At 39.2% G+C, this 18,020-nt stretch overlaps 1 protein-coding gene across 3 annotated transcripts in view; it reads left to right on the top strand.

The window, feature by feature from the left end:
* The window catches only part of clip2 (CAP-GLY domain containing linker protein 2), a 52,892-nt gene that overhangs the window by 6,750 nt on the left and 28,122 nt on the right, over positions 1-18,020 (top strand). For all 3 annotated transcript variants that reach the window (XM_017699536.2, XM_017699530.2, XM_017699524.2), the window contains exon 3: positions 5,477-6,021. In XM_017699536.2, the coding sequence (XP_017555025.1) occupies positions 5,477-6,021 (545 nt within the window). The remainder of the gene's footprint in view (positions 1-5,476; positions 6,022-18,020) is intronic.

The raw sequence follows: 18,020 nt of genomic DNA, 5'->3' as shown, positions 1-18,020 counted from the left end.
TCATGTCAACCCTGTGATTTTTATCCAATTTGTAGTTTCTTTGGTTTCCTGGTCTTCCTTGTTTCCTGTGTTTTGAAGTAACTTCTGGGTTTGATCTTCGACTAACCTGCGTGTTTGAGCTGTCACTCCTGGAAAAAGCTAAATTACTTGCCACCACAAATACATCCATCTTGAGCGCCTTGCAGAGGAAACAATTACAGAGGAAACTGATTATGTCCAGCTTTACAGACACTGACACAAATATGTGAATCAGATATAGCCTGATGAGCAGTAACGAACACTAAACTGCTTGCAAACTTTAGTGCCATAACCATGCAGTTTCAGGACAAAAATGTCCAGACTAAGTGGAGGAGTTGTGGTCATAGTGGTCCTGACTTTGTAAAGTACTTCTTACAAAAGCTCTAGTTTCAGTGTTTCATTTTTGAAAGGGCCTTTTTGTGGTCCACACATCAACTGCATCACTTCTGTATTAATTTTAGTAGTTAATCAATAATAAGTTAAAAACCAAAAGGGTTAGAAAGAAGATTACATATTGCTGCTGTCAGAAGAAAACCTGGTATCTCCAAAACGGTAACTTTACAGCAGAAGGGAAAAAAATACTTTTCTTTTAATGCAAGTCAACGGAACCAGATTTTTTACCAAGCCATTTTGGTCTGTTTCTGTTGGTCTATTCTTCATGAAACTCGCAATATAAAGGGCAATAGGCTTTTACGAATTATGTCAAAAACGGAGCTACTACAGAAGTGATAATACATACAGGACATGTAGTATATAGTTCTACACGTATAATAAATACAGGACATATGTATGACCCCTCGTCTTGACAAGGTAAAAAAAAAGAAAAGTAAACGTATGTTGGGGGGAGGGGGAATCGAGAGGCTGAGTTGGGGTCATTGTGCCGGCCTATGTTGCTGAATGGTGGGATTCAGCTGGTGGGAAGAGGCGAGTAGGCACAATAGGGTTCTTCTCTTCCTCTTGCCTCTTTCTCTCTCTATCTCTCTCATGTGTGTATTCTCCCCAATCCACCGTTACCCTGGCAACTTGACCACTTGGGCAAGCACTGTGACAGGCCTTCAGCTCCTTCCCCATTGCTGGCCCGCGACTTCCTGAGCTCATTCCAGTGGCCGACAGCCAGCGATAGACTGGCCGATATAGGTCACCCATGAATCCCAACATCTATGGATGCACTCAAACTTATCTGAACACACTTGAAAGAAATATATTAGAGCGGGAAAAAGGGTATTTTATTGGTATTGTTAGGCATGCACAATGAAATCGGAATCGGCATCTGCAGGTATTTACCATGAGATGTTTAGATTTCACCGATATTTCATGACATATGTATTATATTTGCTGAAGAGCAGAATGTTTCGCTGAAAAAATAAATTTTAGTCCATTTATAATCTTTTATAAATAAATTTTATGTTTCTCCACAATGCTAATCCAAGTAGAATAAGTCACAATTTTTACATTTGATTTTATTTTTACATGTCATTTTGGGCATCAGCAGATACGTACATAAAAATATCGGCAGCGTCCCATAATTCTCATGTTGGTGCATTCCTAGTGGTTGTTGTTGTTTTCTTTTGTAGCTACTGTTGTTGTTGTTGTTATTATTATTATTATTATTATTATAATATTAAGATTTGAAAAAGACACAGTCCAAGGGAACAAGCAGTAAAAATTATATATACAGTGTGTCATTCGGTGCGCAGGGTCTTCTTTTTGTCTTCTAGGCATATTTTAATGATGGCCACTAAGAATGAGGGAGAGAGTGGTGCAAACCCTTCCTTCAGTTCCCTGCTGTTTGGCAAAAAGTCAGCATTTGATTCGTCCTGCAGCTCAAGTGACATTTGCTGTGTAAGCACTTGTTTTCTCCCACAAAGCCACGTAGGAGTCGTGTTTCGATGACATCTGCTGCTTTCGTACTTCTTCACTACCTGCTATTCTGGCTGTGTCCTTTTTTCCTATCCTTTTCTCTCTGGACGCTCTGGGTTGCACATCTGCTGCACTACACTGTAAACTGTTGACCTCAATAACGATACGAAAGCAGTCCAAAGCTCGCAGCATGACCCGTCTGTCGGCTACTAGAGAAAAGCAGTCAGGCTAATGCAGTTAGCGCACTGCCACTTAGTATTCAACACTCATAATTACTAGGAAAGTGTGTCCTGTCAGTTTTTTTGATCAGATATTTGATCAGTAAGCGTTAATGAGAGGATATTTGGTGATTAAGAATGTTGTATAGGTGGGTGATATGGTAAGTGTAACAGCATGATACTTGAAGACATTCACAATGCATGATATGTTTCATTTTTTATTTATTTAGTTTTTCTGAGGTTTGCAGACAAGATGTTACAGACAAAATGCAACAGTAAATAAGTAATGCCACATATGTTGTTTAGTCTCTCTATAAGTGGTCTAAATAAATCTTGATGATAAATACCTATAAATACTAACGATGCCCATGATATACTCAGAAAAGTGAGCTATGATGTTGTTTATCCAAGTAACGCAAACATTTCATCAGATTTTAGATTGTAGCCCACATCACTGATTACCTATTTACTATTTACTTGCTGTGTTTTTCCCCCTGACAGAGACATATGTAATAGTGATTTTGCTATTCGAATACTGGAACCTAGAACCGATTATTTGAATATTTCTGCACACTCCTAATCATGACTCTTGATTTCTTTAAGTGGGCCTGGATGAAGAACCCAGTATATTTGTTTATATCCGACTCCATAAACTACTGAGTCTGTCAGGGAAGGAACATATGGGAGCAATTGGGACAAAAGCAGTTATTATTCCCCTCCCCCTGACCAGGGCTCATCCTGGCACCAACACCGTAACACACATACACATCTCCGAGGCGCAGCAGACCACATGCTAATTGGTCCATATTGCTCTCGTATGACGGCTGCATCCGCCGGTATAGAGTCACCCATAGTACACAGCTGCATGTGTCAAAGGCTGCGGTGCGGAGGCACTGAGGTTGATAATCTGTGTGTTACGGCAAAATCCCACTGACCCAGATTGTGGGAAATTAGGATATTGCTCAGCCTGGTATAAAGGCTGGCATGATATCATGTTAATGGTACGAGCTAACACTTTGATGCAGTGCAGTGAAAGAAGTGTGTGAGAAATGGGTTGGCAGAGGTTTCTGTGAGCATACGGGAAAAAGGGGGGTAAAAGATTTTGGATTTTGTTAGTGTGGCTACCACCCCAAATGTTGCTTTGTAAATCGTGTGTTACCTAGAATTGTCTTACGTTGGAAATCAGCTGTGTTTGTGGTGAAGAACCTTGTTATTTCAGTAGGTAGAACTATAGATTATCTTAGTGTCAGTAAGGTATTTGTTGGTACTGGGCTGGTTTCTTACACATTGTCTACGCTGGACTGATGTTAGGCCGTATTCACAAGGACATGCCAACAGCGCGTCTCTTGCCACCGAGAGGCCTTGAGAACAATGGACAGCAGACTTGTCTGTTAAAAAGGCTGCCCAGTGTTTTTCTCTGCTTGAAAATAATCCACTTGTTTTCAGATCTTAGTAGATTATCCAAAACCAAAAACCAATACAGTGGGGTCCAAAAGTCTGAGACCACATTGGAAATCCGTTTTTCCTGAAATTACGTTTATACCTGGTAATAAACAGCAGAGCATTTCCGAATTTTGACAAACAGAACAAACGTCTAGGTCTCTGTTCAAATATGATAAATATTTGTAATTATTGATAATGTTGAGGCCTTTGTTTGAAAAGGTCTGATTTTGTTTTTGTCTTATTCTGTCTATTGAAACTCGTGCTCAGATGACTCTCAGGTGGATTAGATCTGCTGTTAATGCCAGCTTGACTGCACACTGCAATTCATGTAAATTTTCAAAGATTTTTTTTTACTTATATTTTTTTATATTTTATATTTTTATATTATATTTTACTGATATTTACTAACAATGTAATGAAAGTATTAAATGAGAAAAGACTGCAAAACAAAAGCATATTCATGCTTTTAGACTACACTGCATATCTTAGTTAGCTAATTAATTAATTAATTAATTAATTGGTGTATTAAGATGACTTATTCCTGGAAAAAAGTAATCGTTCCTCATGATTTTCCTGCGACGTTATTCTCTAAAATCCATAGAAATCTGTACCAACTGGACAGTGCAAGGGAAAATCCAATAGTTCTTTCGTCACTTTATTTAGGAACAAATGGCACATCACAATAAACATCCTTTAATAGACCAATATCGCGCTCTCTCACTCTGGAATAGACTTCTATTTAATTCAGTAGAAACAGCTAAAAAACAGCTGCTTTCTAATAAAATCTTAATGAACAAACTGTAAGCTTACAGTTGCCTGGCCTGTTTAGGTAAGACACCTTCTGTACAGGGATCCTTACCCATCGGTTTCATACTAGCAATGATTACATACTTCCACTCAGCGGTCTGCGGGTTTATGTCCCAGTAAACCTTCGCCTGTGTGCTTGCTCTGCAGCAGTCATACTCACATTCACAGTTGCTCAGTCAGCAGGTGCAGGTAGTGCATACACACAAAACTTGTGTACAAGGACAGACACAGATAACACATGTTTGAAATGCGTCTTGCGTAGTTAATGTTGCTCTATTAGAGACTTAAGAAGAAATCTTATTAAATTAGTAACTGTAATGTGAGCACAAGAGTTTAAAACGTGATGTTACATAACTTCATTACAGGAAAAAGTAATCAAATTACAGCAGTGCGTTACTTCGTACCACGTTACCCCTTCACCAAAATCGGATTTTCTGCAGTCTGAACATCTAGAAGCCACATGAAATCAGACTTTTTCCATTTGGATTCAAGCCACATCTGTGGGTGGTTTTGAATTTGATTCATCTCATTTGGATTTCTGGATATGTGACTCTTCTGGATATGTGACTATGTGGATATGTTGACCGCTCAGATCAAATTTCATGTGTTTTTTCATTGTCCAGGCCACGGCTTGATATCAGAATGTGCAAGAAGAAAGTCAGTGATACATATTTGCATATTACAGCTTAAACACGGAGATCAGAAGCTTCTAGTTAGCATAGTTTTGCCTTGTATATTAGTTTACTGTGACTGCTTCATTTAAGATTTGAACAGAAAGCCTGTCTCCTACTCGGACAGCCTACAGCTTGTTAGCACTCTGATGACCAGGTCAACCTACACTGTCATGTTCTGTTTGGGATGATGTTAATAAGAAGTGGCATGATGTTGAGAAGTATAGTGTGATAATTGTATTAACTTGTTATTGCCGTTAGGTTTGCTTGTTACTACGTTACTACGCTACCCAGGGTTTGTGTGTGTGCAAAAGCCTCTACAGTTTGACAAATCAGGATTGTCACTTGTCATTTGAAATCTGAACAGTCAGCCTAATAATTCAGATATGAGAAATAAATCTGATTTGCCCTGCACTGTGAACAAAGCCTTATACTCTCTCAATATGAATTTATTTACAGATGTCCAGCACAAGCAGACCACCCCAACCCCAAGCAGCAACGCTTCAGACAAGTCCAGTTCTAAAGCATCGGAGGTGGGAGACGAGGTTGTGGGTGACTTTGTGGTCGGCGAACGCGTGTGGGTGAACGGCGTGAAGCCCGGATGCATAGCCTACCTGGGGGAGACTCAGTTTGCTCCAGGCCAGTGGGCCGGAGTGGTCCTCAATGAGCCAGTGGGCAAGAATGACGGCTCCGTGGGTGGCGTGCGCTATTTCGAGTGCCAGCCACTGCAAGGCATCTTCACCCGGCCCTCCAAGCTCAACCGCCAGCCTGTGGGCGATGGAACTGATGGCCAATCGGGTGACTCCGCCGCCACTCAGAACTCCCAGACGCAGGCAGGTGGTGCTGGGACGGCGGCAACTGGCCAGCGCGTGGTGATGCCTCTGCGAGAGGGCATGCTCAACAGTGCAGTGAAGACCGGAAACGAATCTGGGTCCAACATGTCTGACAGCGGCTCAGTCAAGAAAGGAGGAGAGAAGGACCTGAGAGTGGGTGACCGTGTCCTGGTGAGTTGAGATGTGTTTTATTTGCTGTGATTTAACATCTTTACATTCAAGTGATGCTACTTAACCCATGTCTAACCACTCAGTCAAGATGTGTACTGCGTCCAAAGGTTCGTTACTTCATTGGTTTAGACACTGCAAGACTAGTGTAGCTAACAAATAGAGAGAGCTTACGCTGCACAAATTAGCATCATACAATCTGCATGGCTAAATCATCACTCAGTCGCCCCAAACTGCATCAAATGTAAGCCATGTATTACTTTGTTCACAGTAACAGAGTAATAATAAGCAGTTTTGGGCTTCTTTTTGACAAATTAGGCAGCTGTTTAAAAAAAGATGGCCATTTAATTTAGACTATAACTGTAAAAACATAATAATATTAATACTAAGTTAAATATTACTACATTAAACATGTGCAGCTCACCAGCAGCAAAAAGTTTCATGCTCTGCACATTGTTACAACATTGAGACTTTAGGGGCAACCTGAAGCCAGTGGATTGAAAAAAATAGTTGTCATTTTTTCTTGTCTTTGTTCCTATCACTCTTTTCTGAGAGTGTTAGGCTCAGAAACTTCACATGGTTGGTCGATTACACATACTGATTCCTGTTTTAAACATTTGACGAGTCCCCAAGTCTAACCGAGCTGTTCTCCCGCTTGACTGGGGTTCTTGGTGTCAAGATATTCAAACTAGGTTTGTTTTGCAGCAAATTTAACATTAAATTCTAAACACAGAAGTGCAGTGGCTGCTTATTAATCCCCATTTGAACTGAATAGAGGACTGTTAACTGTTAAGTTTTTCCTGTCTCGCAAATTGACCAGCCATAAACTGATGAACTCAAATGTATGGGCAGTTTACCTTCAAACTAGGTTACCATCAAACTTGCGTTAGGCTGGTGCCACTGTCTCTGGCCCTAAGATTATAGTCCTGTACCAATCTGTCCATCTCTTGGCTGACTTCATACAGTACTTGCCATCGATCTGCCTTAGCTCATCTAGATGGAAAGTTCCATGTGTCAGCTTGCCTGTGTTAGGTAATAGACAGCATGCAGTAGCTGTCTGCTGGACTGTGTTCTCCTGATTGGCTTTGGGTCAAATTGCCTTCCATTTAGCACAGCACTGGCTAAAAGCTTTCTAAGCAGTCAATAGCGTTAATCAAATGGGATTACCAAGGGGCCCCCACCAATGATCAGTCATTGATCTGCAGCTCTAGCTGCCAGACTGTGTGTTTTGTCCTGACTGACACCGGTTTCGTTTCTTTTTTTCTATCAATATGAGCATCACACTTACGCTCGCACACCAGTCAGCACCAACTCACTGTCTGTCAGGATAGAGTTACACAGTAGGATCCCTAACTGGAAATGTGTAACTACACAGTGTATATTGGAGACCAGTTTAGGGGGTTTAATGCTGATGACTGCTGTGTATGGAAACGCTGTGATTGCTAATGATCAATATCAGGATTATCAGTGTTTCACATCAGTCACGAGCATTTTGAGTCATTTTGTGGTCGAGTTCCCTAAAGCCACAGCCACACCAGACTTTTGCGTCACTAATTTCTTTGCTAGAGCGGAAAAAATCAGATGATTGGCGTGATGTGACTGGAAGGACTGAACACATTTTTTTGTCATTATATATATATATATGTGTATGTAAAGACCATCCAGCCCTTATGTTTTCTTTTGCTTTATACTTAGAAGTTTTGCAAATCCGCAGGGTTGAAGTTCGCCTAGATGAATTGGTTAAAGAGCAAAATGAACCGCTAGTGGAAGTGTTTGTGTTCCCTCTTGTTTTCCTGTACAAGTGAATTGGCTTTTTTGCCAGGCTGATTACATTTCATCCTGGTTGTGGCATGAAAAAGAGAAAAACTAACAGTCTAACATGAAATATGTATAATTCATTTACAGCACCGGGGCTTGCTTTGCTTTGTTGTATGCCAATTTAAACAGCTGCTACCTTAACCCTTGTGTGGTGTTGGGGTCTGTGGGACCCATTTTCAATGTTTACTAAAAGCAAAATGATGCGATAGATTGTTATTTCAACTTCAGTTTCCTTGGCCTTTGATCATTTTCTGTAAAGAACATACAAAATAACACATTTTCAGTGACTTCACACTGTAACCCCCCCATTTATAATACACATGTGGTGTTCAGGTGAACCCACGGGAAATAAAAATGTGGAGGTGCTGTGTCCCTTCACTCTCTTCTCCTCCTACATATCCTGCTGTAAGTGTGTGTGTGTGTGTGTGTGTGTGTTTGTATATGTGTCCATGTATGTGTGTGTGTGAGAGTGGACAACATAGACAGGCTGTTGACTGGCTCCAGCTGCTAAAGGAGAACCCTACGCGGACCACTTGAGCTATTTTAAACATCTGGTACTTTTCCATAAATTGTTATGATTGTATTGATTTATAAAAACAATAATGTGGTGGGTCCACCAGACCCTCTGAGTAACATCATCAATACCACACAAGGGTTAAATGGAAAATAGCCTACACTAAATTATTATAACTTTTGTTCATATAGGTAAATGCTAGTTAGTCACCAGTAGAATTTAATGGTCTGCTCTAAACACGGTGACAACAACGACCCTTTTGGTAGATAAAGTTGAAGGATTGTAAAATGTTTGAGACGTTAATATAATTTTGTTTTATATAGTAGTTTCGCTTTAAGCTGGCACCGTATGGGTGAGAAAAAGAATGCATTCTGAGATGTATCACGATTCTGTCTTGAAAGATCTTGGATGGTTTCACAGGATTATTACCCCTGTAAAATTAAATTACATTCAGCGAGAGACATAATGAAGTTGTTCCGGTATGGAAGAGAAAAGAAAATGCAGACTCTTCTACACAGCTTTTTAACAACCATCACAGGAGATTGCTAACCAGCTAACAGGCTAGTCCAGTAATATTCAGAAAAAGGTTTTAAGTAGAAATGTTAAGTAACTGTGAAAATGAAAGGAAAGTTAAACCACAGCATGCAAAGTAAGCGCTGATGGTTTTCCAGAGTGTGATATATTGTCTAAGCATTTTCTGTACAGCTTAAGTGTCGGGTAACTTTTTATGAAAATATAGTACTTTATGGTTTACTACATGTCTATAATGACAGACTACGTCTTTTTAAAGATGCAAAGCTCAGGGATGTAGGTTTGGAACTCACTCGTTTACTTGATCAGAGCCTGTTTTGCAAGGTGTGTGTACATCATTTAAAATGAGAGTATAAAAAGTTTTTAAAAATGTTATACGGCTTAAAAAGGCTTTGTTAATGACAAATGCAGCAATGTAGGTTATGGAAATAGTAAATAGAAATGCACCAACGATCGTTTTAGAATTGCATTTTGGCAGCCTGGATCTAAATTTAATTGGATTGTGAGGTGCCTAGAGATTGCCAACCCTAATGTTGAGCAAAGTCTACCGCTTTGTTTCAGACAGGTCTGTTTTTATTGTAGCAAAATGAATCATCAGTTGGCCTTATGTTACACCAAAAAGGTTACATAATATAGGGCAGGGTTACTTTGTTTGTTCTGTAAGAGGAATATTTGTTGGAAATATGGGTTGCAAATACATCAAGGTATCCCATATAATTAGGTACATACAATATAACGCACCCATTTCCTGTCCTCTTTGTTTTCAGAGTTTGATGATGATTAGGCGAACACATTTTATATCTATTCAAATATCTGTTGCTGCATTTATTTTTTCAGTATACCCAGTTACTTTGTTTCATTCATGGCTAATGTATTCTGTTATATAACTTTGTGCCAGAAGTTCTTTTTGGTCTGTGATCCCCCCTCACTGTAGTATATTAATACACATGAGGCACGCCAGCCTTCTGAGCGTGACTGCATTGTCCTTTTGTGTTGTCATTCTCTTGTTACTAGGTGTTCAGGTGGTATTGGATTGTGATTGAAATTAAATACACCACAGAGGGGAAGCCCTTTCATTCACAGTCTTCGTTTAGTGTTGTGAACAGATCTGTGCTCAGCCGCGGGCTGATTCATCTCTCTGTCGGCCCAGTTCATGACTAATTGCCTCATTTCACTCCTGCCATGTCAGTAATACATAGTGTTGAATGACTAGGGTGTTGGCATCTAATAAGGGTGTTCCTCATTATTAATGGACATGGATATATGTAATGTACCTATGTAATGTACCCATTAAGTAAAGGGGGGCAGTCGTGGGCTGGAGGTTAGGGATCCAGCCTCATGACCGGAAGGTCGTCGATTCGATCCCCAGAGCCGACAGCACACGACTGAGGTGTCCTTGAGCAAGACACCTAACCCCCAACTGCTCCCCTGGCGCTGCGGATTGGGCTGCCCACCGCTCCGAGCAAGTGTGCTCACTGCCCCCTAGTGTGTGTGTGCTCACTAGTGTGTATGTGGTGTTTCACTTCACGGATGGGTTAAGTGCGGAGTTGAAATTTCCCCATTGTGGGACTAATAAGGATCTCTTAATCTTAAGTACCAAGCAGTCAAAAGTTTGGACACCTGCTTACATTTTTTGACTAGTTTTGCTACTGTCCACTTTAGAATAATAGCGAAGACATCAAAACGGTGAAATAACACATATGGAATGTATCAAGCTATTATATTTTAGATTAGTTGATACAATATTTGCCCCCTGAAAACTACTTATTGGGGCTCCTTTAAAAAAATATTTTAAAAATTTGGATTTGATGGAATTAAATTGATGCTTAGGCATCAAGCATTTAGGCATAATCCTTTAAACCAAGATTATGAAGAACATACATTCAATCAGGTGAATCCATTTGTCAAGGACTGTAGAAAGTAGAGAAAAATATAATGAAACTAAAATTGATTTCTTATGTTTGCTGAGATATAGTTTTTGGATTTTTTTTTTTTGGTCCTGCTTGTTTTTATGGCTGGTTGATGGCTGTATTCCAGCCCACACTGCAGTCGAATTCCATTAGAAGGATTCCTATCCATGCTGTATTCCCTGTTGTTTGCCCCCCTAGAGCCGTATTGTATTGCCATGACTGCGTTATAGCACATGAAGGACTCTTCAATGTCATTTAACTTAGCAGAGTCTGCACCCACACAACTAGCTTCTCTCTTTATCTGCTTTTTTAACTCCAGCCTCTTGGGGGGGTCTGCTTCCTTCAGAATAGCAAAGCGATGATTTGTCAATGCCATACAAATGTTGAGAGCTTGGGGTATTCCTCTGGAGATCATCATTAAGGTGCTGCACTCTGCTTTGCGTGGGTAGCAGTCTCAGAACAGATTGCTATTGATTCATATGTGGGAAAGTATAGTTTGAGTTACATTCTGGGATAAAAAAAAAAGAAACAAGTTCCATCTCTGTTCTTTTTTTAAAGCAGTATTTTGGTGAAAAAACTAATATACACTATTGTTTCCTTAACCAAGATGTAGCCATGTTTACTTTAATAAAGCCAGGGGAATCTTTTATCTACTGGTCATTAAAGCAGTCACTTTATATGTCTAATAAGAAGGGTGTTTGAGCCCCTTCAGATGAGCCAATACCAGCACTGTTCCAACTAACACTGGAGGTAGTCGATGAGGAAAACACGACTTCTTTTATCAAACTTGTGAAACAATACCAATGATGGCAGATGTTTTCACTCAGAATATGTTTAATAAAAAATGAGAGTACTATACAGTCCTGTTTAATCTGCTTTATGAGGCAGTCATCATTTTATCATTGTTATAAGATGTAATTTATAAATAGAAATCATATTAAGTCAGTTTTAGTCAGCACAGTAGGCCAGATGTAGTTTTGCTTACCTTGGAGCCAACATAAATCTGCCTGTTAATGGTTTTGACACTGAGCTGTGAGTTTGGTCTTTTTCACGCAGTTAAATCTCATCTTTAGAAATGAAATAAAAACCTTACATATCGTTGCTGTCGGAAGAAAACCTTGTACCTCCATTTTTGGCATTTTTGAGTTTTTGACATAATTTGAAAGTATCTGTTACTCTTTACATTGTTTGTAAATTTTATGATGAATGGCCTAAAAGAAATTACCCAAAATGACATGGGAAAAATTTTGGTTCCATTGACTTACATTGAAAGTAAAGCAGGTTTTTTTCCTTCTCCTGTAAAGTTGCTGTTTTGGAGATACAAGGTTTTCTTCCGACAGCAGCGATATCTGAATTCCAGGCTCTTTAGTAACACATTTTTACCATCTCTCAGCCTAACCATTCTGACTAATTCATTTATGGCCACTGTCGTTCTCATTGCAGGTTTGTTCTATGGAGGTTTGTCAAAGCTTTGTCTTCACTTAATTGAGGAAGTAGTGTTTAGACTCGATTGTCTTAGTTAGCATTGTGCAAACTGCATGTCTAGATGTCTAAACATTGGTCACAAAACAGCCTGAGTTTTGTGCCTTTTTGTCCATTTTTTACAGTTTCAGAAACCATGTAAACAAGTCTAAGCAACGGTCAAGGCATGCAGTTTGTACCTTGTTAAAGCTCCTGTTAGCTACGTTGGCCTTGTAGCTTGAATACAGTACTAGAGAAGCAAACTTCAGGCACCAAACATGAGTTTGCTGATCACCTACAAATGAGGTAAGGAGAAAAAAGAGTTAATTATGTTTTTTGATGAGCTATACCTTTAAGACGGTAGGAGGAAGGACTGGGCAGTGCTCCCTGTGGGAAATATTTAGTGCAGGCGTGTGCAATTTTGGGCTAGACGTTGACCGAGGCTCCATGCACATTTAATCACAATATTTTACAAGGTGCTGTAAAAGCAATCACATGTTTTTATCCATTGCCACAAACATAGTTGTTTTATTTTAAAGATACATTAATACCAGTAGGGCATGTCTAAGCCTAAAAAAGTGCAGGATTGGCTGCTGGTTCCTAGCTGCTGTTTTAATGCAGAATCTTCTGCTCAGACACTTCAGATGGAGAAGCAGGTGGATTAAGGCTCCATCAAGCTGAGGCTTATGCAGATCATCTGCCTGATCTCAACACTGCAGTCCAACGAGCATCTGTGCAGAGGCTGAGTTCTGTGTCTGTGTGTTTGTTTTTGTACATTTTCAAGAGAACCGTTTTATGAAATCTAGAGAAAACACAGCTAAACGGTCCTGACTTTTAGGGTATTTCCCACCTGCCGTGTCTGGTGAGATTTAATCAAACTTTTTCCTTCATTTGGTTCATTTTGACAGATGCGAACACTTCACACATACTCAGATGTGCGCCTAACAACAGAACAGTGGACCACCAAAAATAAAGGTCTAGGTCCACTTCAAAGCGAACCCTGGTTCAGTTCGCAGCTGGTGGGAACACATTTTTACAATAGTTTGCGCCAAACCAAAAACAGAACGTTTTTCCTCTTGCTCTAGCAGCTTGTCAGCACTATACTATCTGCATAATCTGCCTGTATTAACATTTGACTCTTTAGAAATGCTCATGTCCTCCTTGAAGTTCAAGCTGCTACTAACAATGACAGATGAGCAGTAAAAGAATGTCAGAGTATTAAGACTCATCAAAGTAGTAAGACCACCAGTGAAAATGCTTCTATTTCTATTTCTGTTTTGTCTTTTCTAATTGAATACAACATTTTTCATATTAAAAACTATTTTATCAGCACAACGATTTGATTGAATAGTAGAATCTTTGAAATATTTATGTAAATTTTAGAATTTCTTAGTATTTGGTAGGTTCCCCCATTTGCTTTAATTACAGCATGTACCCAGGCTGGCACAGATTCTACAAGTTTGTGCAAAAGCTTCTGAATAGAAGATCAAACCCACCTGAGAATCGTCTGAACACAAACTTCAGTGGATGAGATGAGACAAAAAACTCTGAGGCCTCAACATGGTTAATATCACAAATTTGCCTACATTTGAACACACACATATATGAATAGTCATTTAAATATATATAAATTCCATATATATTCTAATATATATCGCTGTTGTTGGAAGAAAACCGTGTATCTCCATTTCTGATGTTTTTCAGTTTTTGACATAATTTGAAAATACCTTTGCCCTTTACACTGTGTATGAAAGAAATGGCTCAGAATGACTGAAAAAAGTCTGGTTTCATTGACTTACAATGAAAGTAAAGTAGGTTTTTTACTTCTCATGCAAAGTTATCGTTTTGGAGGTTTTCTTCCCACAACAGCAATTTACACATATAGGTACTTATATACCGCTGTTGTCTGAAGAGACCCTCATATTGCCCCTCATATGTTTCTTTTAGTCCATTCATTATGAAATTTACAAACAGTGTAAAGGGCAACAGGCATTTTCACACTGTAAAAAATGGACATATGAGGTTTTCTTCTGACAACAGCAATATATTTATACATACGTGACAAATTGCATGACACTGTTTCCTGGCAAAAACAAAGTTGTGTGTGTGGTGTTTGTGTGTATATATGAGAGAGAGTAACACTGAGTCATTTCTGCGCTCTCAGTTTTCCAGATCAAAGACGTACTCCTACATTAAGAAGACAAAGGCATGCTGCTTCTCCCATATTTTTGGGTCATGCAGTTTTGCCAGATGTTGTGTTAAATTTGTGTTTTTCCTTCAGTGAGTCACTCTCGCTTTGATTTTGGGGCTGACTTAGCAGTTTCTGCATGATAATCACCAGTTAAGATGGAATGTTAAAACAAACACTGACAGAGGACATAGGATGGTAGGAAGAGGAGTGAAGAAATGGCCTTATCTGTACTGAAGGGTGTCTAAACTGCCACGTCAGTTATGCACATAGGCCACACACACAGACTGTACGTTCAGGATCTCATGTGTCAGTCTGGATTTTTTTTCTTCACTGGTCTGCTGTTGTTGCTTACAGACAGTGTTCTTGCAAAAGAGCATAAAGATTCTCATGATAAATGCACAGAAGTTCCAGCACTACCAACACCTAAACCTAGATCTATACATCATTTTCATTTCAGCACATCATTATAACTAACATTTTGCTAGGTGTTTCTAAATATATTGTGGGTATCATTAGTACATTTAGAGCAACCGAATGTACACTATATGTCCAGAAGTGTGAAGACACTCCTTCTTATTGGTGAATTCAACTCTTTTAAGGTGCAGTCATTGCGGCCTCAGGCATTCATCTACACGCATATAGCTGATACAATCTCCATAGCAAAGCATTGCCAACAACTCTGAAATGGCCACACGAGAGCCTAAGGTCACCATGTCCAATGCCAAGCGTCACCTAGAGGGGTTTAAAGCCCCTCAGCAGTGGGCTGTGGAGCCCAGTCACTCCAGAGAAAACAGTTCTGCTCCACAGCCCAATGCTGAGGGTCTTTACAGCCCTCCCTGTAGGTGACCATGTCCAATGCCATCCAACACCTAGAGGGGTAGGGCTGTGGAGCAGTACTGTTTTCTCTGGAGTGATGAAGCTCCATTCAGGATGAGTAGGAGTGGAGTTTATGGTCCAGAGCTAATCATGTAACTTCAGTACCAAACCTCACTAATTCTCTGGTGACTGCTTGCCATCAAATCCTCACAGCAATGCTCCAACATCTAGTGTAAAGCCTTCCCAGAAGAGTAGCGGCTGTTACTCCAGCAAAGCGAGCACAAGCTATCTTATCGTGTATGTATCTGTACCATGTATTGTGAAAATGTCTTTAAGTATCATGACGTTAGATTTTTTGCCGTATCACCCACCCTTATCTTTACCTGAAATGGAAAAAGGCTTTATTTCTGATATTCCTTCAGACTTTGTTACGATACTGCCACATGTGGAATGAAGCTGTCTCATCTGCTTCCTGGCTCATAGAAAAATGACACACATCTGCAGAACTCTAATCCTTTTTCCACTGCTTTTCAGACTTAGCAGGCGCAGAAGATATGCTCATATATCTTAAACATATATATGTTCCTTTAATGTTCAGAGCGCTTCCCCATCACATACTGTTCGAAGGTTAGCTGCAAGATTCATACAAAAGCTCCTCTGTCTGAGCCTCTGGCTGGGGGTTATAGCACTGAACGCTGTGGAACAGTGGCCCGAGTCGCGCTCAGTGCAAAACGCACAAAATGCCTTTGTTTCCTCTGCAAGGCCATGGCACTGATTCACCACTTATGGGGATAAATGAGGTTTGATTTAGCGTAATGCTTCTAAGATGTAGAAAAAGCAGCCAAAAAAACGATTTCCTGCCTTTTGATGCTTGCTTCAGTACTGGAATCAGCAGCAACAAAAGAATAAAACCATCTCAATATAAAGCAGCAAAGCATCAATGAGAAAAAGACAAGGGTGTTTATCAAGTCCTGCGTTAAAATTGACCTGCTATATACCGTATTGTGCCGGTGTCAGAGGCCACTTTTGAATCTATTCAGTTTCCAGTCAAAACAGCCATTTAGCTTTTCATTTTCAGTTTCCTCCATCACTAAGTATATCTACTCTATCAGTGTTCAATTTGTGCATCACTGACTTGAGTGCACCTGTGTCCTCCCAACAAAAGCTGTTCTCAGAGGAGTCACTGACATTATTTTCCCCTTTAAACAGACACGGCCATTCCCACAAACAACTACCCAAACTCACCTCAGCTGCCTTTAGATTTCTTTCTTATCTGCATTTAAAATAAACTAAAGGTTTTATTTAGACAAGTCACTTGCATGAGGAAGGAGAAAGTTAAATAACAATAAATGAAAAACTTTCAAAACTGCAGTTCAAAACATTATTAAGATGCAGAGAAACTGGGACTCCGAACATTCGTGCAAGACCTGGTAGACCAAAAAAAACTGTCAACGTCATCAGTCTCCATTAAAGCTTTCGTCTTTAGAGAGGAGAAAATCAGAATCCACTCTTTGCTCAGATCTGGAAAACATCTACAGGTGTAGATCCACACTATGGGTCTGAAAGGATGGTAGCTGTCAAGAAGCCTTTCTGAGAAAAGAAAAATAGACAAAAAAGAAAATTTTCACTAGAACACTGAAACTAAGCATGTTGAGTAAGATGTTGAGTCTAAATTCTAAATTGGTAGTTGGGATTATTAAGACTGTGAGAAGCAGAAAATGCAACCAACTTTTAAGACTGAACCTTAGAGGTTTGGACAAATATCCTTGCTAGTTTTCTTTAAAAGCGGAAGACATCTGTCTCCTAAAACTGTATTAAAGGCTATGAATAGACACACTAATTACTGAAAATATAACTTTATATATAGTTGTTTTTAGTTAAATATATCGTATTTTATATATATATATATATATATATATATATATATATATATATATATATAAAGTTATATAATATAATATAATATATGATATAATATTATATAATATATAATTTTACAGGAATATATATATAATATAACTTTACAGGAGAAGGAAAAAAACCTGCTTTGCTTTCAATGTAAGTCAATGGAACCAGAATTTTTTCCACATCCTTTTGGGCCATTTCTTTTGGTCCAGTCATCATGAAATGTACACACAATGTAAAGGACAACTGGTACTTCCAAATTATTAAAATTATTAAAAAAACTGAAAAATGGCAAAAATGGAGATACGAGGTTTTCTTCCAACAGCAGCGATGTTTTCTTTTTTTTCCTAATGCTGGGAAACTTCTACTTAATGTCCGCTTTGTTTGGAAAAGAACAAAGGGTGGTGTCTGAGCTGTACATAGCAATGTATATATGGTCATTGTTCCTTTGTTCATTGTGCGTACTTTGCAGCTTGGCCTGTTCAGCTTTGTTTTATGTTTACCTACAGTATTGTGAACGAGTGAGGAATATTTTTTTGTTCTCTTCTGAAAAGGAAGTAGACTTTATTATTATATGTGGAGCGAACCACACTTGTTCTAGGCTGTGTTCTCAGTGGGAGTTGACCAGGATTTGCTACATGGTCATTAACTCTGTGATAGCTGTGTATGTGGTGATGTAATTGCCTTAGAGAGCAACAGATAATATGGACTGTTTTTCTCTTTGATCCTGTGCTTGACTTGATAAGGCCCTCTGTGTTTTAGAGAAGGGTGTGCAAAGCTTGTACATACATGTGCATCATTTTATATGCAGTCTTTTATAAGTACTTTATAGTCGTGTGCATCTTGATATACATTC

Source organism: Pygocentrus nattereri, chromosome 23, assembly GCF_015220715.1.
Source record: "Pygocentrus nattereri isolate fPygNat1 chromosome 23, fPygNat1.pri, whole genome shotgun sequence".
Classification (NCBI taxonomy): domain Eukaryota; kingdom Metazoa; phylum Chordata; class Actinopteri; order Characiformes; family Serrasalmidae; genus Pygocentrus; species Pygocentrus nattereri.
This window is presented reverse-complemented; position numbering and strand designations above follow the sequence as displayed.